This window comes from Arvicanthis niloticus, chromosome 10 (assembly GCF_011762505.2).
Source record: "Arvicanthis niloticus isolate mArvNil1 chromosome 10, mArvNil1.pat.X, whole genome shotgun sequence".
NCBI lineage: Eukaryota > Metazoa > Chordata > Mammalia > Rodentia > Muridae > Arvicanthis > Arvicanthis niloticus.
The window spans coordinates 27,533,028-27,556,468 of NC_047667.1; the positions used below are offsets into that span (position 1 = coordinate 27,533,028).

General features: G+C 38.0%; 1 protein-coding gene across 1 annotated transcript in view; it reads right to left on the reverse strand.

Moving 5' to 3' along the window:
- Nek7 (NIMA related kinase 7) overlaps positions 1-23,441 on the reverse strand; it is a 123,534-nt gene that overhangs the window by 28,274 nt on the left and 71,819 nt on the right. Inside the window, exons 4-7 of the mRNA XM_034513221.2 lie at positions 19,430-19,492; positions 17,713-17,823; positions 3,752-3,860; positions 2,845-2,952 (exon numbers count right to left, since the gene is read on the reverse strand). Of these exons, the coding sequence (XP_034369112.1) occupies positions 2,845-2,952; positions 3,752-3,860; positions 17,713-17,823; positions 19,430-19,492 (391 nt within the window). The remainder of the gene's footprint in view (positions 1-2,844; positions 2,953-3,751; positions 3,861-17,712; positions 17,824-19,429; positions 19,493-23,441) is intronic.

Genomic DNA, 23,441 nt, shown 5'->3' on the forward strand with positions numbered 1-23,441 from the left:
CAGGAGGATGTTCTGATTCCTCAACAAGTGCATATATTTTGGGGAAGTAGAAATGCTGCATGCATTACAGAATCTGGGAGCTTTGCATTCATAAACTAAATTTCTAGAAACAAAACAAAAATAAGTTCCTTGCAAAAGTAAAATTAAATCTGGCTCCACCATTGACTTTACTGTAACACTCAGGTAATTTTCATTTTTCTTTTTTCTTTCTATTAATTCATTTATTATTGTTATGGAGTCTCATGTAAAACAGAATGGCCTAAACGTCCCTATGTAGCAGAGGATGAACTTGAACCTCTGCTCTGCCTGCCTTCCCCACACACCCTGGGAACACAGGCATGCACAGTGCCTGTATTATGAGTTGCTGAGAATAGAATCCAGGTCAGAGTGCATGCTGGACAAGCACTCTGCCAACGAGCTAGATCCTAGGCTTCCATTTTTTAAAAAATATTTTTCTCTATGAATTGCATTAGCATCTTATTCAGTTTCACTAACAGTTAGGCCTATTTTAAGCATGCCACAGACTTTACCATCAGGAAAACCGAAAAATGCATCACTATTCAAGAAATAAGTTGCTCTACCATATTTTTATGAGCAAAATAAATTCGCATAGGTGGCCATACATTTAATTACTTCTCATGCTCAACTATTAGAAGCCAACAAATGTGCTTATACTAATAAATGTATATAACAGAAAGTAATAATTCTCTAGAAGTAAAAAATAGGGCCAACCTGCCATAAACAACTAAAGGTGTGTCAGCACTTCTATTTCTTGCTCTATTATGTCATTCATATATATGTATGCATATTTTAGTAGCAGAGACGATCCCTGATTCTGTTGGTCCAATGATCATTGACACAAGCTGAAGTTCAAACTTTACTAAGTTATTCAGTGCACTTTGCCATGGGAACATCAATTGCACACCATCAGAATCTTCACTATGCACAAGAGATCAGCAAGAATAAAAGAAGTTTTAAAAATTGGGATCCCCCTCCCCAGGATGAAAAACAAAATTACCAAAGAAATTAGTTCATTATGGATTCATCATCAAAGAGCCTTGTTTTTCTCCCTCCCTGGCTGCAGTTTAGAAGTGCCCTGGATTCCTTAGACTCCTAGCATCAGTATGTGCATACATAACACGACCCTAACAGAGTTGATTTGGGAAATCCTTACTGAATTCTTAAATCTATTAAAATTCACTTTATTCTCCATATCAAATAATTTAGACTGACACATTACCCAAGTCAGGAGAGGTATATATGCTTTTAATCCCCAAATAGAACTTTTGTAAAAAGTAGTAAGCCTCAGACTGAATCCACTTTGAATTGCTCAGATCTGGATTTCAAATTAATCCTTAGTTCAGTAAAGCTCGAACACTACAGCCTGCTCAAGAGTGACTGCCAAACAGCATTTAAACAAGACGCACGTGTGCACAGGCACATTCAATTAGTATGTGTGTACGTGCAATTATCAGCTAGTGTTTCAAGTGAGTTAACAACAGGGTGTTGTTAGCAATCAGATGAGCAGCATAGAGTGGCGGTGGCTTTAGTGTGAGGGGCCATGGCTTCTTCCTAGAAATGTCTACCACACCTACTGTAAGAACTGTAACTTCCCACATAAAACTTTATCAAAGTGTTATGCAAATTTGCTGATTCCTTACGAGGTTTTAGATTAAAATCTTACACCTGGAAAAGGCAGTGCAGTTATGTGACCGTAAGAATGGAGTGTGAAGGAAAGTATCCCAGGCCGTCACTGAGGAACTGCATGTCCTCCATAACTAACAAAATGAAAGTCAAGGAAACGTCAGCATTTCCACCACACTGTATGTCAAGCCAAAGTCTATTCTAGAAACGAAATGTTAATACATGATAGATTCAGAGGCACACAGAATCTCAGGGACAATGCCAGAAACAAAAGTGTTTAAATGTCTCCAACCCACTGTTCTCTAGACGCTTAACTATTTTGGTTAGTTCAAGTCACTGGTCTTCAATAGTCCATTTAAAAGCTCCTCATTTCACATCTAAAGACTGCTTTCAGAGAATCAGTGACTTTCAAGGAAATTATGGTAGCCAAAGATAGACACAACTAAATTAAGGCCAACTTAATTTTGCTTTAATTCTTATTTTAAAAACCATTTCCTGTGTCTTATATGCACTAGAAGGAAAAGGTGACTTGGAGAGTCTCGAGGTATTTCACTTTTAACATAATTTAAAAAGCATTTCTTTTAGGAATTGTTATCATTTCTGACCCAAAATGATTTTCTTTCCATTGCTAATACAATGTTGGTAGTTACACTAATTCTGTTTTAGGTACAAAAGGACATCAAAATAATGTTAAGTCTAAAATGAATCAACTGTGGGTATTTCTTCCATTCTATAAAAAAAAAGAATTTTTTTCCTCTTCATTTTCTTTCTTATACTTATCACAGTTACATGCCCATTGGATAAATAAACATGTATGAATTATTACCTCTGGCATTAAAAAAAAATATTCAGTGAAGACTTCTTCCAAAATACAGTTTTTTGTTAAGTTATCTCACGGCCATTACAAATAAGATAAAAGGAGCTCTCCATGGCAACAGGAAATGCCAGGCTTATGAGTATTATTTTAAAAACCCAGCATAAACAAGAAAACCTCAGGGTCTGCTTGAGTTCAGATAAGCAGAAGTTCCCAAGCATCGTGTAAAAGGTAACAGGGAACTGTGAGCACCTGTCAGGAGCGGCTGATTCCTATGAGAGTTTTACAAAGACTGCAATCAGTTCCATGTAGCCGCCATACCTGTTTTAAACAATGACCAACACAATCACACACATAACCGACTGAAACGTGAAGTTGTCTCTTACCTAAAGAATGTGCAGCTGTGGTTTTGGAGCTGAAAAACCGACCAAGTCCAAGATCCCCAAGTTTTACTACCCCAGTGGCTGTAATGAACACATTAGCTGGTTTTATATCTGTGGATAAATGGAGAGATCAGGTGAGAGATATTGTAACTTGGGGAATCTGAAAGGAATATGAAATTCCCTTCTGGGGAAGGGTTCAAAATGTCTATTAAATCTGAAAGTCTGAACTGTGAACCACTCACTGTATTTTGAATCATTTTCATATATTTCGAACTGCCCAGTCCAATTAATGAATATGAATGAAAATTTAAGACACAGAATAAACTTGTGCCCCCTTTGTAACAGTTTTAAATAACATGCTACTGAAATGGAATTGGTATATTTACACAAGTTATAAAATCATAGCCTAATATTATACACATTGTAGTTATTAGATGGCTTTAAAAATCATGATTCCTTAAATAAATTGCTTCAGAATTTGACACCCCAAAATCAGTAGATCAGCCACTTAGTGACTGACTACATTATCTCTACCCAACAACCGGATTGATCATGAAGAATGCATTAAGGACTGAGGCTGGATATGGAAAGAGTCTGGGATGCCACAGTGCACTCGTCTGAAGGAGATACAACAAACCTTCTTCCTCACGCACATACCCTGCTTTCCCATAGCTTCACTTTCTTTACCCATAGAACCAGCAAGGTATTTAGAGAAGTGGGGCAAAGCATAATTGCCATTATTTATAATCAAGCAGGGCTTTACTTTAACGCTCATCGTCCCACTAAATTATAATTTAGACATAAATTATCAAAAACAGGTAACGCTGTGGACTGAATGGAAGCTATTTTAAAATGCTTGACGGCGTATATTATTTAAGATGATGGTGCAGATTTCCCATGCTTTTCTTACCTCTATGCATGACTCTTCGAGAATGCATGTGGTCCAGTGCACTGCAGAGTTGAACAAAGTATTTCCAAACGGTTCTCTCAGGAATTAGCCTCTTTTGTTTCTTAAAGTGCTGTTTAAAATATTTTTTAAAAAAATTAGTGATTCTGAGAATTCAGATTTCTTAAAGTTGAATTCCAGCATTGAGAATCAGTAAATCAGAAAAACATCAACTTTTATCCCCCATTATTATTTTTTAAAGTATAATTTTCTATACTAAGATGACTCCAGAAATTTCACTTGACATAACAGTTTACATTTCTTCCTATTTATTCTTAAGCTATGGAACATTACTACTCTGTAATGTCCAACTACTTAAAAAATACATCTCTCTAAAATGATTTATCTCTCATTTCATTTCAAGAAAGATTACAGTTTTAAAAAAATGAAGAAATATTAAAGTAGACTTGCTAAAAGACCATTCTTACTGAGTATATGGCTCAGGTGATAGTGTGTGTCTAGCTCACATGAGGCCCTGGGTTCCATCCGTAGCATCACAAAAAACCAAGCATAGTGTTGCATGCCTGTCATCTTAGCACTTGTGAGACAGGTGCCAGAGACCAGAAGGGCAAGCTTATTCTCAGCTAGATAAGGAGTTTGTAGCAAGCCTGGCACATAAGACTTTGTCTTAAAAACCAACAACAAAAAATTGAAATAACAAACAAACAAGACAGACAGTTCTGCTTCAGGCAAATGTCTTCACTCTAGAATTCCATTACACGACAAACCTGGCCTATGAATGAATCGACATTCTAGAGAGTTAGATTGTCATAGGAAAGCCGAAGCAAAGAGCTCAGAGTATCAACAGGCTGTAGGAGAAAGTGGTCCAGAGACTGATAGGGAAATTGCTAAAAACAACCGGAAGCCCACGGCTATAGAGTGCCGTCCATTTTCTTCTCTTAAGCCTGTTAGGAGACTACAAAAGCAGCATACCAAGAACCAAGCTCTCAGGCCCCCTGGATATTCTGTATATAAAAATCATTTTTAAAAACAAAATGCAGTGGGTTTCTTACTGAATAGTACTTATAAATTACCAGCATGAAGAAATGGTGCCTTTAAGCAGCTTTTTCCACAAAGCTTTCGAAAACTCTAAACTCTGTGAAGCATATGTACTAACATGTCAAATTTCAAGCCTGTTTTTTTTTTTTTTTTTTTTTTTTTACTGTATTTGAAAACCACATTTGGAAAAGTTCAACCAATTAATTTTTTGGTACTGAAGGCAAAGAAACTACATTTGAGAAAGTGAAAAGCCAGCCCTTATGAGTCGCACCTGTGGTCAGCTGGGGGCTGGCTAAAAAGGCAGAGCTACACAGAAACTACTGGAACCCTTTCCCATCAGCAACAAACAGTGCCCTGCTTCCACTGTGCCCACATGCTATAGGAAGAAAAAAAAAAAGTCTGTTTTAAAGAGGTAAGAATACTAGGCTAATTTTCCCTACATAGCACATGGTTGAAAAATCAATTATTTTTTGCAACTTCATTAGCAATGAAATAAATCAGTAAGCTATTCTAAAAGATCAGGTAATAATAAAAGCATACTCCCATCTTTCTAACTATGGAAAAATGCCCATCTTGGGTTTCAATAGGAAGGTTTTCTTTTATGGCAGACTGTGTCAGCATCAGTTTTCACTGGAAGGGGACACTACTGAAAATTCAGTTCTTTACACATAATTTTCCTTGAGACTTGGAGTGCATCCAATAAAGCCTGTGCATGCACTCCCCCTATGCCACATTAACACATCAGAGGGCTGACTGATGCCAACAGAAAGATGGGCACCGGGTCTCTTCATTCAAAGATATACTGCATCATGCAGACATTAGAACATAGAAGAAAAATTTAATGCTTTAACACAGAGTCTAAGCTCATCATAACCATAATCAACTTAGCAGTTTATTATTTTAAATAATTTTAGAAAACTAAGACTGTAATATAATTACCTTATTTCCCTGTTTCCTTTCCTCCCTCCAAACCTTCCCATGTTACCCCACCCTACCCCCACCCCTTGAATTCTTTCAAATTCATGGCCTCTTTTTCTTTAATATTGTTAGTGTGTGTATGTGCATGGGTGTGTGTGTTTATTTTTAAGTTTCATGATTAAAAGACAAAATATAAAAGGGACACTGAAAAACACTGGTCACAAAATGCACGTTAGGGTGGAGAAGATGACTGTTTGCATATATTCTTCTCAGATACTGTTTCTTATTTTTAAAAAATGATGAAAACAACCTGACATCAGTTTCATGCTGACCTGGCAAACCTTAGGAATCTCACTGAAGAAGAACATGAAACTGACTATCAGGCAATAAAGTCTGATTATATGACTGGTCTTTCTCAGTTTCTAAACTGTCTCCTTAAATGCTTGGCCTTGTCTAATAGTCTTAAAGGAGGGCTTCTGCTATTTGAGGAACCAACAGATACAATGTTGCAAACCTATCCGTTCTCATGGTGGCACTGTTGCCTGCCTCCTAAAAGAGGGTGAAGCCCAAAGCTACGGAAACCTGACTCATTTTTAATACTGTAAGGTTGACATCAGCAGTGCTCAACATACTGATTTACCTGCCTCTTTAAAACGGTAATTTTTATCCTCTAGTAGGATAGCACTGCTTTTCAAAACTCCTACTTTCTGAACGCTAGGTATCCTCTGTAATAATACTTAATTCTGTATTATAAAACATCTAATGCAACCATGGGAGACTTAAAAAACATGCATAAACAACAACTGACATAAGGAAAGTTTCTAGAAATTAATATCAAAGGATTTACATGAAAGATTATGTGTTATGGCACATTTACCATGTTCACGCTATGAAACACAATGTCTTTAAACTCCAAATAAAATATGTAAAGGTCTGAGGACAAAGTTGCCACTCAGGTCTAATGAATCACTTGGCTATAACTTTTGCATGGGTTTAGTGTCTTTATAAAGCATGCTCACCTTGAGATACTGTATGCATATTCTACCACCATTAACAACATTCGTTTTAATTCAATAGAAAAACTAGATGTAACACAAAGCTAAATTAAGTTATAAACTTAAGCACAAACATGAGATTACATAACTGCTGAAGTGACTTATTGCTATAAAAGACAGGCTTATACAAGCAGCTGCCATTCAGATTTTAAGAAAATATATCTTAATAAACATCTTTGGTTTTAATTGTAAAGTATCCTTCAGATTGAATGCTTAACACTAAACCCATGCATACATGAGCCCTGGCTAGCTCAGTACTATTCTTCGAATGTAGGGGAACCTTGGCTCCTGCATTCTAGACCCTGGAGCCCCACGCACACTGCTCATGTCTCACTGCTCATGTGTGTATCTCTAGCATCCTCAAGAAATTTCTGAAGAAGCTTCAGTGAAACTACCCAACATACACTCCTAACAGAGAAGGAAAAAAATGATCCTGACTTGAGACAGGTATGAATATCCATGGCATATAAAAATATAAGCCTGTAGTTATACATGCTAATCTTTATAAAGAAAAAAAAAAAACCTTGTGAGGAAACATCTGGTATTCTCAGAGGCAGTGTCATGGACACAGGTACCCATGCTGGTTCTGTATCAGGCACTTGGTTTAAGGACCCATTAACCTCAAAGCATTTTTTTTTTTTTGGTCAAGGGGCCCCAAAATTATATGGTTTCCTACTGGAACTTACATAAAGCAACTTTTAGAAATATACTACGGTGGTTAAATAGTAAAAACAACACCAAGAGGTGACTTACATTAAATACAATGAATCCTACTTGGAATGTTTACATGTGCCTCTAACAATGCTTCCCTGTCTCAAGAACAGAACCTCATAATCATATGAGGTTTGCCAATAATTAGCTATGTGACCTTAAGCCAGTCACTCAACAACGCTGGTCAATTTCCCTTCTACATTAGACAGAATGTGGGTGTGGTCTAACATAGTCACTCCACCTCTAAGTACTCGTCGTGCCTCAACAATTTCAGCAGCAAATAACACGTAAGTGTCTTTTAGGCACATTTTCACACTTAAAACCAGACTGTAAGTTTACAGTCTGTCATATCCTTCAACTCTTCGGTTAGGAAGAACGCAAAAAACAGGCTGTTAGATCCTTACAGGGTCACTTAATATACACATGATCACATGTGAGATGTCGGCAGGTGGAGTTCTCTGCCAGCAACTTGTAATTAGGTCAAATATTCACCATCAGCAGGGATGTTATATCTCCAGACACCTTTGGAATGATAATGCATTTATTTTTTTATAAAACACCATTTTGCAGTTATTATTGTAAAGAATTGAAGGCAGAGATTTGCTACAGAAAAGACAAATTGTTTCTGAAATTGTAACTGGCTATTTAGTGCAACCTTTATTGGGTTTTCTAAGGAAACATTTTCTTCTGAACATATAATAAGGAACTTCCAGACTCAGATGTACAATCACCTGCTCTACACAGGTGTGCGAAAACTTCATGGGTAAAACATGTATCAACTGGAGTTTTAGTCTTACACCAATACACAGTGTGTGAAGACTTTTACTCTGGGTGGTCAGAAAAAGGCTCAAATATTCTCAATTGATTTCTAAGCTGTAAAGCGTAATGGGCCTGGCAAGTAGGAGGCCACTGAACACGCCCACTGACATCTCATATTTTACTCACTTTGGTAAAGTATTTTCCCACCAAGTCACAATGTTCTTTCATCTATAATCTGTCTTCTAAACACAGGTATAGCAGCACCAGGAAAGTTTGTTCAGAATATTAAAAAAAAAAAAAAAATCAGTAAAAAATTTAAAAACACAAGGAAAGGTTCCTGCATCACAGGTTAGCAACTCTTAGAAGCATCTGTTACTAAGGGAGTTGAGAAATGCTTCTAAGCAGCTCAGGGGTTTTCCTTTCTGCATAGAGAATTCTAGGTAAAGTTGATTTTTAAAAATCAGAAGGTGGGCATGACGGCATACACCTATGACACCAGGAGCTGGGAAGCAGAACCAGGAGGATCAGGAATTCAGGGTCTCCTGACACAGATGATCACAAATGTAAACAAAAATATTTATCTCTTTGTTAATATTGGACCAGGAGACAGAAAGATACGAAGATGTTTTAATTTTTACATGAATAAAGAAAACTCACAAGAGCCATAAAAAAACAAGTCAACAAAACTAAATAAAAGAATTTAAGAAGCTTAAGACAAAAGAGTGACTATCCCCCAGCTCTTCTAGCATTCCCGCTAGGATGTGCTTGGTGGTTTGCAAAGGTGGCTCTCATCCAGGGTGATCAACATCTCCCAATGTTAGGAACCACAAACATGGAAAATCATCTTCTCCCTTCCCCAAGTACACACAGTTCAGAATTTACGTATAACCTTCTAGTCACATCACAGACAACACAACAGTCTTCATGACATATCATTTTCAATGTAAGGAAATCCTTAAGTTCTACACCATTTTGCTATCAAACTATACAATTGTAAGAAAATTTAAAGGATAATTCACACATAACAGTGCTCTGTAAAAATCCTTTATAGCCCACTGTATCCAAAAAGCTAATTTATATGATACGTGCACAGGCGTGCACCATTACTGCAAGACTACATCTGGGATCTCTGGCAAGGCTTGGTGGTCTGACAGAGGCAACAGGCTGAAATAGGAAACATGGATGTCCTGATACACAATAAATCAGTCCTACCAAAGAGAGATGATGCTACTAGCAAGACTTTCTCATTTTAAGTGTGCAGAGGTCAAGAGTATAAAAGACATTTCAAAAATGACTTCATTTCCAATACAACCTTTATATTGGATAAGTAAAAGTGTGTCTTGATATAAAAAAATAACCCAACCAAGGAAGTAAACACGTTTTCTAACTTTTATTCTTCAAAGATAACAATCACCTCAAAACATGGCTGATACTCTAGCTAATTTATCAGTTAGAGATAAATTTAATTATAGGATATATTTCACTCCTGCAAATTCCCAAGACATTGAAATATAATCCCTCTTCCCTTGAATATGAGTTGAGCAAGTGAATGTTACAACATTTATCGGTAAACTGGCTGAGGTAGTACCTGTAATCCAGAATCTATGAGGTAGAGACAGGTAGTGAGTTCAAGGTCACCTTGGGCTACACAGTGCAATGTGGTAGCTGCTGGTAAGCTGTCCATGCTGTAGTGGACGGACCCACACCCATCTGCACAAGGTCCACACTAATTGGAATCGGGGCTCTGAATACAAATAATAATAAAAAAGAACAGGAAGTTGGGAAGACGGTTTAGTGGGTCCTGGGGGAGATGGGAGGGTAGCAGAAGATGAACCAGCTTAAACTATATTCCATGCATGTATGAAATCTTCAAACAAATAAAACTGTTTAAACCAGTTGTAAATGAATGCATAAAAGAAAAGAAATATTGTTCCCAGATTATATGTTACTATATGACAGAATTAATTAGTATAGATGTAATTACGCTTCCAAACCAGGTGACTTTGAGTTAAGCCAGAGGGGCATTATACTGGGCTGGCTTCACACAGTCTGCCGAGCCCTTACAAGAAGTCAAAGAGACTTTTCTCCTGGCCTAGTCTTTGAAAAGGCCATGTGGCAGGAAAATGCAGGACCTATCCAACTGGGCATGGTTGCTGGTCAAGAGTAGTGACTTTAATCACATGGCTACGGGGGACAAAATTCCCTCGCCGGGAGTGTACAAGACACACACATGCAAAAGGAAAGGCACAGAAACAGAAAGAATAGGAATACAGAGTGAATGACCCAAGAAGACAATCTGTGTCTAAAGGCATTAGAAATACAAAAAGAGACTTAATTAGTTGGAACAATGACATACTCCCATCTTAAAGGAAATAACTCATTTGAATTATGTGTATTGTATACTTTCCTGGAAATATTTTATTAAAATAGTATGGATCTCATTCTTAATCATAGTGTTGTAGGAAGACATTTGTTAGCAGATAGACTTCTGAGCTTCCCCTAAAGGGATTAATTACATAAGGTTCTATTTTGTTGTACTGATAGGCTAACAAAATACAGGTTTAAAACATATAAATATATATACTTATATCTTTCTATTTGCATCGAACTGACTTTCAAATATGCATTACAAATTATTACCTGGACTTAGTAGAACAGTTCAATGAAGTATATTTTGCAAAAGTAGCTATGAAAATTTAAGACATATTCTAGTGATACCATTGACAAGCGAACATAAACAAAACTCTGTTCAGCTATGTAGCATAGTCTTGTTCCCTTACATCTGAGTCTGAATGACCGTATTTTCTGAGATTTCAACACTGAAACAAGCATATGGGGCCCACTACACAATAGAGCACACTGGAGTTCCCTCCCATCCAAAATATCGTGGCTTAAGTGAAACTCAAACTGCTTTCTAAAACTATTTTATTTTAGAATTGTGATTACTGCTAATGAAGAAATCTATGATGAAAAAAAAAAAAAAAAAAAAAAAAACAACCCAGACTTCCTTTTATCCTCAAACTCATCTGGGAAGTATTTCATCTGACCACAGCCTCAGGTAGTCCTCTGTCACTAATTAGAGAAAGACTGAATATTTCAACTATAAATTGCTTAATTATATTTGTCAGTCTGCTCTAAACCAATTAATTATTTACTTGTAAGAATCTTTGATGCAACGCTATCCAGAGGTTCATCTCTGGAATAAAGACCAGGAGCTATACGTCGGTTTCTAACCCAATTAGGCTGAAGACTTGAGAGAGTGAGACGCACGCTGTGGAGCCGTGTGGTGATTTACAGCGTTGTTCACACAATGCAAGCCTTCACTGCTTCCCTTATGAAGTGTTAGGCCACTATCATGTGCTTTCACAAAAGAAGCTCCTGTGTCGGTATCCTTGTACAACGCTTATGAAATCATGGTGTTTAGAATATATCTTCAGAATCTTAGGATCTCCAACTGCTGCATCAGAAGGCTCTCCTTTCAGAGTCCATCACTCAGTAGTGAAGCAACTGTGGATGAGGCCTGGGTATAGAGTCCTAGGAAACTGCCAGCACGTCAAGTACTGGCCCTGGGAACAGAGAACGGTAGCCAAGGTAATAAAAGCAACTGTGTGCAATGTGGAGTTCCTATGACCCAGGCACCAGCCTCACAGGGGACATGCTGGTAAGAAAGACTTCAGTCTCTGCTCAAGAAAGCATTAAGTCTCAGGCAGTACCAATAAAATAATCACAATGAGATTGCATTACTATATACTGGGGAAACATGGCACCCCAGGAAAATAAATGTGTATGTGTATGTAATGTGTATCTCAGGTAGTGAGATGTGAGGACTACCTGAAAATAAATGTAAATGTGTATATGTATGTCTGAAGACATTTAACACAAAAGCACCTTTGACATCAGAGGAAAAGGCTTGAGGAACTGGTATCTAAGTGAAGCGCTCAGGGATAAAGAGGCAGAAACTTGACCGGGAATGAAGAAGGGCATCCATGGGAGAAGGAAATGCACACTTGAGATTAAGGACAAAAACCTAAGAGACAGTCAAGGAATGGACGGTCCTTGTGCAGAGAGTATGGGAAAAGCAGAAGCTGGATTCTACCACAGACACTTATTAAGTGACCACCATAGATCAGGCACTGTTCTAGGACATGGATGGTTACCACGCAGACTGAGATTCTTCCCTCCGAAAGTTCATCCCCTTAACCACACAGGCTGCCAAACTACTCACCATTCACCCTCATTAAGAAACCCTTGAAGGATCTGATTGGAAACAGAGGGTTTTCTCATTCTTCCCTGTCACCTAAAGACTGATGGAGAAATATAGCTATAGAGAATGGACCCCAAGGGTGAATTAGAAAGCTCTCCATCTGTGAAAGAGAGATACGGCTCATTTCAAACTCTAGAGAGAAAAGGAGCAATGGAACTAAACAGGAAGAGAAAGCTGGAAAACATAGAATAAAAAAAGGTTAAAACTCTGTGACAAACTGAAACAGGTCAGAGAGAATCAAGAGTCAGAGAAGAGCCCTGGTCTCTAGTATGCTCTCATGCTGAGTGTCCGCTTAGAAACACAGGGGCAGTCTATAGAAGATCATGAATCTGTTTCTAGGCACAGGAGAATAACTGAGCCAGAAGCATGAGAAGCATCAATGACATGATCCACAGTGGGTAAATGCCAAAAGCCAGTTTTAAACCTAAAACTGCAGAAGTCTAGGCCGGCTGGGTATGAGACTAACAGGGACCATCTCAGCACTAGGGAGGAAGCAAGGAGATCAAGAGTTCAAGATCAGACTCTGATACTTAGTGAGTTTGAGACCAGTCTACTACACAAGACCTTACCTCAACCAACCAACCAACCAACCAACCAACCAACCAACCAACCAGCAACACCACCAACAAAGGTAAGGGTAAGAGACTGGCTCAGGGAACAAGAAAGTTAGGACTCAACAAAACCATTTAGCACTCGGAGAGCTAAGGAGTACTCCAAAAAGCAACCAAAAAGTCGATCCAAATGTTACTGGGTGATCAAGAACAAGACCTGGAGACAGTGGCTGACTGGAAAAGCAGGCAGAGGCGAGGCTAAAAGCTGAACACTATGACCCTCTCAGGTCATGCCAAATGGATAGTGGCATCCCTCCTCCTAACGCCCGCCTTTTGCCCCTCTTTGCTTTTCTGCACTGTACTTACTAACCACTATCTGGCAAACCACAGACTTGACTTACTTATCTTTTTTTTTTGGTCTTCCCCACCAGAAAAAAAAAATTTCTTGAATGAGTGAATTAATAAGGAATATGTGTTATGTCTATATGTATATATAGACATGTAAAAGAATACTGAGACAAAAATACTTCAATGGTAACAGAAAGCCAGAAAGACGCACAATGGTTCTAGCTTAATTGGAAATGGTAAGCCCTATGCTGAGAAAGCAATGAAAGGATAGAGACCCAGGTGGAGGGATGGATAACCATCCCTCTTGTGGAACAGTAAGTTAGCAGAAGAGCAGAAGGAAAGCATGGTGCCAGATGCAGGTCGCCATGGCAGACCAGTGGAAAGTGAAGGTGCGATCACTTACGCATGAGGACTCTAGTCAATTAGACTTTGGATGACGAAAGGTTGGGTTAGGTAGAGTACCACTCAGAATCTTAAAGGGAATTTCAAAAACAAACAAACAAACAAAAAACAAAAACCAAACAACTGGGTGTGTATGGAGCATAAAAAATTCAGATAGGCCAAGATAATATGTGTGCATGTATTTGTAAAGATCTAAAAATAAGTGTACAGTGTGTACATTTCTTAGTGGATCACTTTGGTTTCTGTGCGCGAGCACGCGCGCGCACGCGCGCGCACACGTATGCACGCATGTGTATTGTGTATGTTTATGTTTTGGTTTTCAGCATATTCTTTGAGATTTGACCAATTTCCTATGTTGTTTTCAGGGGAATGATGTAGTATATTCGGATGTGGATGATCTGACTTGAAGGTGTCTTTTTTCGAGTAGAATTTTATGCTGGATCACTGCAGTTCAATCGTACGCATAGTTATGTTCCCCACTTCCATGCTTTGTTTTTTGATTATCTCCTCCCTTAAATACAGATAGCCCAGTTGTCTTGGATTTGTTTTCTCTAGTTTGCATTCATTAATGTTTTCCAGAGATAACCACCATGTGCATAAAACTTCCCCCATGTTGTTTTCTATCTGGACATGGATTTAATTCCAGGATACATGTATGACAACATGTATGTACACGTTCTCAGGCACCTCACAATTTAATTATTACTTTCTTAGAGAAGAAGAGAAAGCTCAAGTATGAAGCCTGGTGTAGCATGTTACAACTCTACACCTGTCTGTTTCTATTATCTTGTATACATTTATATGATATTGCTAAGAAACAGGATATACACATTTTAATCATAATGACTGCCACCTTACTCTCCTGAATAGTTTATGACATTTTATAGCTTTTTTTTTTTTTTTGAAGCAAAAAACCACCTCCATTTTTCTCTTGGTCATTAACACATACAGGTATATGGCTTACACCTTCTTAGAAACTCAGTATGTACCACCAAAGACTGTTTTTCAGCCAATACTCATAGAGAATTATGTGACTTTTGTTGCCATAACGTATATACAGGAGGCATGGTTTTCATCATGAGATTGGAAAACTGTGATGGCAGTAAAAGCCAGGTGAGCGCTGTGTGACCGTGACTTGCTTAGTCTTCAGCAATTGAGCCAAAGCTGCCATGTCTGTAAATTGTTTTATAATACCTGTCTCATAATGTTGTTATGATAGTGAACTCCTCTCTCTCTCTCTCTCTCTCTCTCTCTCTCTCTCTCTCTCTCTCTCTTTCACACACACACACACACACACACACACACCCAGAATCCAAAATGACCCACTAGGAAATGAAGTTAATTATTCAAAATTTGCTACAGCTCTTATGCCAACGATATCTGACAATATGCCTTTCATGTTTCAGATCCAGAGATCTAAAAGGGCCTCGGAACCTTCACCCAGAAGACCTTGTACCTAGACTGGATAAACACTGCCAGAACCTACAAGAAAGCAAGCACCATCCAAAGCCTATGCTCTAACACACGCAGAGGAGGGACGGAAACTCTAAGGTTTTACTGAAGTACATCAAGTTACGAGGAACTGATTGATCGCCTCTAAACAGTTCATTACATCATACACATCTGTAAACTTTAGTCAGAAGCCTCAAGAGAACACTGCAAGGCTACACCCATCCGTCTACAGAAGTGCTAGCCATTCCACACAGAATCTTGTTGTTCTGGACCTACCTAGAGACAGAGATTTAACCTCTTTCCCATCACACTTCCAGGTAAGCAACTAAAACAACAACAACAAACCCTGACACCTAAAAAGTTCAAATAGTTTTATATAAGTTGCAGTCCTCATAAAGACAGCTTTCCTTTGTAGAAGTCTAGGTGGTCCACAAGAAGTAGACATAGAAGTAGACATTGATTTCTCCTTAAAGCTACGACTATAAAGTTTTATTGCTCTTTAACTTGCAAAGAAATCCTTTGGCAATTGGCAGCGTAAGTGCTTGGTGAAAAGTCCCTGAAACAGAAAATCAGATAACGGGTTGGAAGTGATTCACGTCAACTTAGTGCTGGGCCAGCCCCCGTAACATAATGACATTACCTTAACTTTTATTTTCCTGTGCTGGGAATTGAATTTTACTTCATTTTATAACTAGAAAACTCTAGCCAACTGCACTCATCTCACAGGGAAGGGAACTGTAAGGTTCTGGAGCGACACAAGTTACAGGGGCTGATACTGAAGCCCCTCTCAGGAGCTCAGTTCTTAACTTCGGAGCACCTTGGTCAGAAACAACAGTGGTGGAATGAGAGCTGTGAAGCCCTTTGGTTGAGAAGACGGTCAAGTACTTGCAGCTGAAGTTCAAAGAATCTTAGAGTGCCATTAAAGAGAATCACATGGATGACGGAAAAAATACCAGCTCTGCTCTTTACCAGCAATGGTATTTTGCTCCTAAAGTTTACTTCCCAAGATCCTTCTGAGGATTGAAGGAACATGTTTGGAACTCTCCTTCCAACAACTAGCAACGGATTATTAGTGATGTACCAGAATCTATCTGCTCAAAGAGTGATTCAATGTACAAGCTGAGAATACCCAGACCACTCAAAAAAAAAAAAAAAAAAAAAGAAGAAGGCGAAACATAGCCTGCCAGGAAACCACAACCTCAAGTCCATTTATATCCTTGCTATGCTAGAAGCCTCCAGCCAGGGTACCCCAAATCCCTAACTCCTAACCTCTATCCCTCAAGGATGCCATTACTCCTCTTCAAGCCTTAATCAAGTCTCTGACAAAACAGAGGTGACAATGAGCAATTCCTTGGCTACAGAAGGCGCTAACTACCTTTGTTTTTCTCCTTTGGTTGGTTTGGTTTGGGTCCATACTGGCCAGTTTGTCTTCCAGAGTAGCAGAGCTTTGCTGGGCACAGCCAGTGGAATATAGACTATATATATTGGAGCCTGTCTTGTAGATATGTCCATGCGACCACATCCTAGTCAAGGGACTGGGACTGAATGTGAAACATGATTCTAAAAGTTGGGTATAAAGTTGTAATACACTATCATTGTGAATTATAGTTTGAAGAAAGTGATACAGAGAAGTAATATGTGCAAGGATACGCAGGCTTTAACTTATTCTCATTCAGTGGTTTCTATTACTGCAAATGAACATAAGGCCAACTAATGCACGTCTAAGAAAGAACGCTAAATACCTTTTCAGTCAGAGATCCAAATTCTTCTCTGATGAGTCCCTGCAGAAGAAGCTCAGGCTGCTCTTGGGTTTCTTTCCTTTCTGTATGTACCAATGGGTATGTGCATGTGTGTGCACATGCACATGGAATGTATGTTTGTGCAGATACATGGGTGTGGTGTGCATGTATGTATAGAAGCCAAATAATAATAATAATAATAATAATAATAATAATAATAATAATAATAATGCCTTCCTCAATCATTCTCTTCCTTATTTTTTGAGACAGGCTCTCTCACCAAACCTAGAGTTCACCTATTCAGCTCTCTGGCTAGTCAGTGAGTTCCAGGACTCACTTTGTCTCCATCCCCAACTGTATCCAACTTTTTACATGGGTTTGGGGGACCTGATCTCAGCTCCTCATGCCTGTGTGGCAAGAACTTTCAACACCTGTGCCATGTCTCCAGCCTTGTATTTCTTTCCTCCCTTCTTCCCCTGAGGTCCAAAGACAAAGGACCAAGAATACTATGCTTAGAGTGACAAGCTAAAAACTTCTAACTTCAGAAAACAAGCCCACTTCCAAAGTAATTTGGGTGCATTTAGAAATATAAGCTAACTAGGGTTAACTCTGCTACGTAAGGCAACTTCATTAACCATTAGTATACTGATCACCTTTAAAGTAGCTACCACGGCTATATATTTCATAGGCAACTCTGTCAGAAAAACAAATGAATGAACAAACTTACCTTTATCATTCTGGAGAGGTCACCAGCATCTGCTAACTCCAAAACTATGTTCAGCTCGTTATCTTCAATGAATGATGCATAATATTTAATTACATTTGGGTGGTTGAGTTGCTAAGGGAAAAAAGTTGAAATCAATAATTTTAATTTAGCAATGGCAACTCATTCTTAAATTACAAATATCTTGACAGCCTATTTTTATAGTCAATTTTGAAACATATCTTGACAGCCTATTTTTATAGTCAATTTTGAAACACATAATTATTCAAAGTAAAACTAGATATGAATAAACTTTAATATTTTTATTAGATTTTTTTAAGTACTGCTGTGACTAGTAGGCATATAAAGGCCTATGTAAAATGAACTGAATTATTCATTGCTCAAAATGAGGCTGTTAAACAAAAACATTAAACTATAAAAGTATCTCTTTATACTTCTACTTTTACACAAGAGTCATTCCTTTACAGCTAGACTGCTTAAAAGCACAATTAACATTTACTATACAGTGTTAAAATATAGTTTTTACATCAAGAAATATGAACATAACTACATGGAACAATCTATGTGAGTTGACTAAGATCATCCCTAAGAGGAAAAAAAATCTCACCTTGAAGAAAAATATGTAGCGGGCCATACACACTTACAAATTTTATGTTCAAACTTTGAACAAGTTAACACACGGCGTTATAACTTCTCAAAAAGAAATTCTCATTAATTCTAGGTAGTTTTCTTTGTATTTGGAAGTTTTTCTTCCATGCTGCCCCTAATAATGCTATTTCTATTTTTAAAAGTTGTATAAATGTATGTGTTTGTATTGTGTGAGCGGGCGCTTATGCGCACACATGTGAGTTTGTATACAATCTGTGAGTGTGTACAAGTGTGTGAGCACATGTGCGAGTGCGTGTATGTAAGTGTGTTTGCCTGTGTATTTAAAACAGTTATTTCAAATGCAAAGAGTGGAAAAATATAGTCTTGAAATACTTTGGTTAAAACTGATACATTTTAAGAATATACACAGATGCACAAAACAGCAAGGTTTCCCTTTTCTTTAAAGAGAAGCTTTTGCTTTGTAGCTCAGGCTGCCCTGAAACCTGGGTTCTGCCTGCCTTAGCCTCCCAGGTACTGGGATCACAAGTATGGGCCATCTTACTTGAGAGAAAACAAATGAAAAATATAGCATATGCCAATCTGTAAAAGAACATCACCAACAACAAACCACTATCCAGATGACTGGAACCTCATCACACTTACAGGTGGACAAGGAACTAAAATGTTAATTCCTGACATGGGCTCTCGATTCACTTTGTGTAAATCTTAAGAATGATTTAGAAACTGTTTATGAACATGAAGCACCTGGGTTAGTCCAGGTTCTCAGTACGACACATACTGACATGACAGCAATATGCACTGATAGTACTTGAGCAGTAGAAAAGCTTTGGGTAGAATGCTCTGCCACAAACTTCTTCGGTGTTTTAGGCCCATGCATCTTCTGTCTTGAAAAAGTTGACTCTGCGTCATATTCTGATTCAATTCTCTTATCATAAACCAAAATCATGGTCTTGAAAACACACATACTCTAACTTATGCAGTGTTTCTTAGAACCAGTATGTCACCAAGCATGCCTTAAAAATTGTTTTACTTGGAAATATAACATTTTGATAAATCATTTTTATCAACCTCTTCAGAAACATTTAAAAATAGCCCATAGAACATTATTTACCTTAAGGAGATCTATTTCTTTGATACAATCAGCACGTGCTTTGGCATCCATTAAATCAAATATCTAAAAATGAAGTTCAGAATTATTTAGTAAAATAGTGATCTACATTTTTTAGGCTAACATGTAAATTCTTTATAATACTCTCTTCTCCCTTTCCTCTACACACACACACACACACACACACACACGCAAACATATATACATCTATATGTCTATCTACACACTCACACAGAAGAAAATTTTATTTGCATGTATTTACTGTGAAGGTCCAAAGGAGCTTTATCTTATGTGAACACAAAACAACTAAAACCTTAGATGCTTTTCCTCCAAAGGCCAGCAGCTGGGTGGGTACTGGCCCTCACATTTATTGCTCGAATAACCAGGATGAAGGTGATGATCAATAGGATATTGCAATAATAATCAATGTACATTGAACAGTTAACATATACTGAGTATATTTCAAGAACCATCTAATTCCCATCTAAGCCTTACAAGGATAAGACTATTCCTATGCTGTAGAGGAAGAAAAGGATGCTTGCAAAACTTAAGAGACTGACAAAGGGTCACGCAGCTCATCGGCAGGGCAAGCAGCATTTGCTGTTAACTATTTCACAAGCAGCTCCAAACCTCTACTCTGCTTATACAGACGATTCCAATGGGTCTGACTTGTACTCTTGCCAGGGGGATGCGGGGGGGGGGGGGGGGGGGTTGTAAACCAAAAAGACAATGACTTTGAAGACACAGTAGAATTTTTTATTATGTTAAATACTAAGTCCAGGTACACACAGATAAACAGTCAGACACACTATGTTTTTGGTATTAAATTTTCAAGAAAAGAGCTTGCTTCCCTGAGATGCTATAATGCAGAAAAGGAAGACAGAAAACACACACACACACACACACACACACACACACACACACACACCCAAAAGGATGTTCTTATATCTTTGAAAATAAGAAAGTTCAAGGTTCTAAGTATGTAAAAAACCATTTTTTCCCCAAATCTTAGTTCTTATCCTGCAAGCTGAGTAAACTTTACTCACACAACACTATTTCAATGAATGATGTTTTTTAGTCAACAACTTGAATTTAGTCCTACTACTTCAGTCAGGTAGATGTGCAGGTTGAAGTAGTGAGGGAATCCAAATCTTTGTAATTAGGGAAAGAATGCCGACACCTCCCATATGTATTAGAACAGCAGTCACTAGAGGTTAAGAACGGTTTGAGGCTGGATAATAGGTAACAAGGAACAGTTACATAAAAGGTGTAGGCTCTGAATGTTTTAGAGCACACCCTGTAAGACAAAAACCATACCATAATAATTGATTATACATCTTATTTTAAGGAGGAACTAAAAAAGAGGTGCTTGTAGCTTCCCAATCCCCCCCCCCCATGATAGTAATTATGCTGGTGTGATAACCATACACACATGTAGTAAATAATCAATATAAGCTATAAAGATTTATAATTATGTCCCAATTAAAAACATAGTAAAAATCAAATTGAGGATGTTAATTAAAAATTTAGACAACCATACCATCCATAAACCTACTAGACTAAATAATTGAAGCACAGCCTGTTCCGTCTAGTGTAGTGACTCATATGGTTTTTACAGTAAACATGGAGGCTGGAAGAGCAGAAGGCAGAGGGGAGAGGAGGCGAGCGGCTGGTGGAAGGTTTTACCCGTTGTTAAGTCACTCTCTATAGAGCTTAAGTGGAGAAGGAACAGACTGGCTATAAATGAGCACCAGAGTCAGGGATGAAAAGAAAACAGCCGTGATTAAAACCCAGTATCCAGTGTCCCCTTACTGAAGAAAGTGGAACCTTATACACTGTTAAGTTCAAGGTAATCATCAACTATAGTTTTAAGCCAATCTAGGATACATTAGACCCTGTCATATTTACATATCTCCAGATGAGCACCAAGAGAAATGACTAATTCTTGTCTAATGATGAAGGCTGATACTGTTCTTAGAACTGCTGGTCACAGGACTTGAGATAACTGAACCTTCTTAGAAGAGTCAGTATGTTAGGTAATCATGAAATCCCTGTGAGGAAACTGCCCAAGAGAGTAGTGGCCTCGATGGTGAAAAAAAGGAAAACTCACAAACACAGAGACACAGAAATAATCTGAATAACCAATGCCTCTTAGATGGAAGAATATTTTAATAATAAATGTCTGAGAGTGAGAAGCACAAGAACCTTTGAAAATCATATGCATATACCTGTATGCAGGCTATATGGAAATAATAAATATTTAGCTCAAATTATGTTTCAGCCAATTTAGAATTCTGAGTTGTTTTATTTTTAACTGACTCTTCAACAATATCAAAAAATTGTTCTTTAAGCCCTGGGGAAAAATACTCATTCCTGGCGAATTTAATGTGACAATGCTTTCTGAACCAAATATATTTACAAATAGATTTAACTGGAAATTTGTGTCTTATCTTTCTTTAGTCAACATGTCAAACGTAAGTAAAGGCTGAATTCTTTGGAATAAGTCATTCCCAGCACAGATTCAAAGCTGCCTAGTGATTTAATGAGCAAGGAAAGACAGAACATAGAAAAAGATATGGGGTTCTGTAAAAAGAAAAAGACATTTTACATAACACACATGGACAGGAGGCATTTATTAATTTTCAATCCTAAGTTTCTTTGGGCTTCAAAACGTATTTTATTCTTGGTTAAAGCTGAAGTTATTAGTTGTGGTCAAGTGAGTAATAGGTGAAAGATTCTTGGTATTCTCTGCATTGTTTTTTTTAAAAGAATTTATCTGTCATCTTCAAATTTTACCCAAATTACTCATCAAAAGATAGTATCAGTTTATCTTCAAAAAAATAATCATTCGTGTAATTTAATAGAAATATCTCTAAAAAAGCATGTATTAAACTATTATGAAATCATACATAAAATATAGTAAAGATACATATACACTCACACACATAGATGTGTACATATGTATACACTATATATATAATATATAATATATATATATATTGAGCTAATATATACACATGTACACACATACACCTTACTTTAAGTCTCCCACATACAAATCATCTCCTTGCCCCTCCTAATGTGAAGGACGTGAAAAAATGAAGTAGCTTTTCCCTGAACTGAGTAGCCTTGTTTTCCATGTGACAAATCCTCACTCTTCCTTCAGCCCTCACGCTTAACTACGCCTCAACTGCTCTCCATGTTTTGCCCCCAATTAACTCTAATGTCAGAAGGCTTCCACCCCTTTATTCAAGCTACTCAAAGGCCATCCAGAACCCTCAACCTTTAGTGGGTAGGGGGCTGGGGAAGGATAACCTTATTTCACGTTCTCCACAAAAACTTTCTACAGAGAACTCTGTGGTGTGGGAGGCACTGAGCACGGTGAGTCTGGGACAAGCTCTCCCCAGTACTGGAAACCTCTCTGATACCCACTGCCCACCCTAGCTCATTGGCCTTCTTCTCTCAGCATGTTTACCAACATGCCCAGACCAGATGTTAAGAGGCAGGGTTCCATTTCCTGCTCATGGATTCCATAAGAATCTGCCACATGATAAGAGTGTGCCTAGATACCTGGTTGTGTCTACAGCTATTCCATAAGTACTGAGAACTGTCTCCAGGAGGTGTCCTGTAACTTAACAGGCTTCTCAGACAGGCTAGTCTGACTTTCAGTAGATCAGGGTTCCTTTTGGGTTTGTTGTTGTTGTTGTTTTGTTTGTCTGTTTTGTTGTTGCTGCTGTTGTTTTCTCTGTATAGTCCTGGTTATCCTGAACTCATGCTGTAGACCAGGCTGGCCTTGAACTCAAATCTCTACCTGCCTCTGCAGCTGCCTCCTGAGTGCTGGGACTAAAGGTGTGTACAACTACTGTCTGGCTAGGGTTTCTTTCAAATTGTAAAACTGGAGAAAATACTGCATGAAACTACAAACACAGCAAACTTTATTTAGGGTTACCCTTTAGGATGCAGCCTTATGGAGGTACATAACTCTGGAGATGTGCAGCTGTGTAGAGGTGCGCAG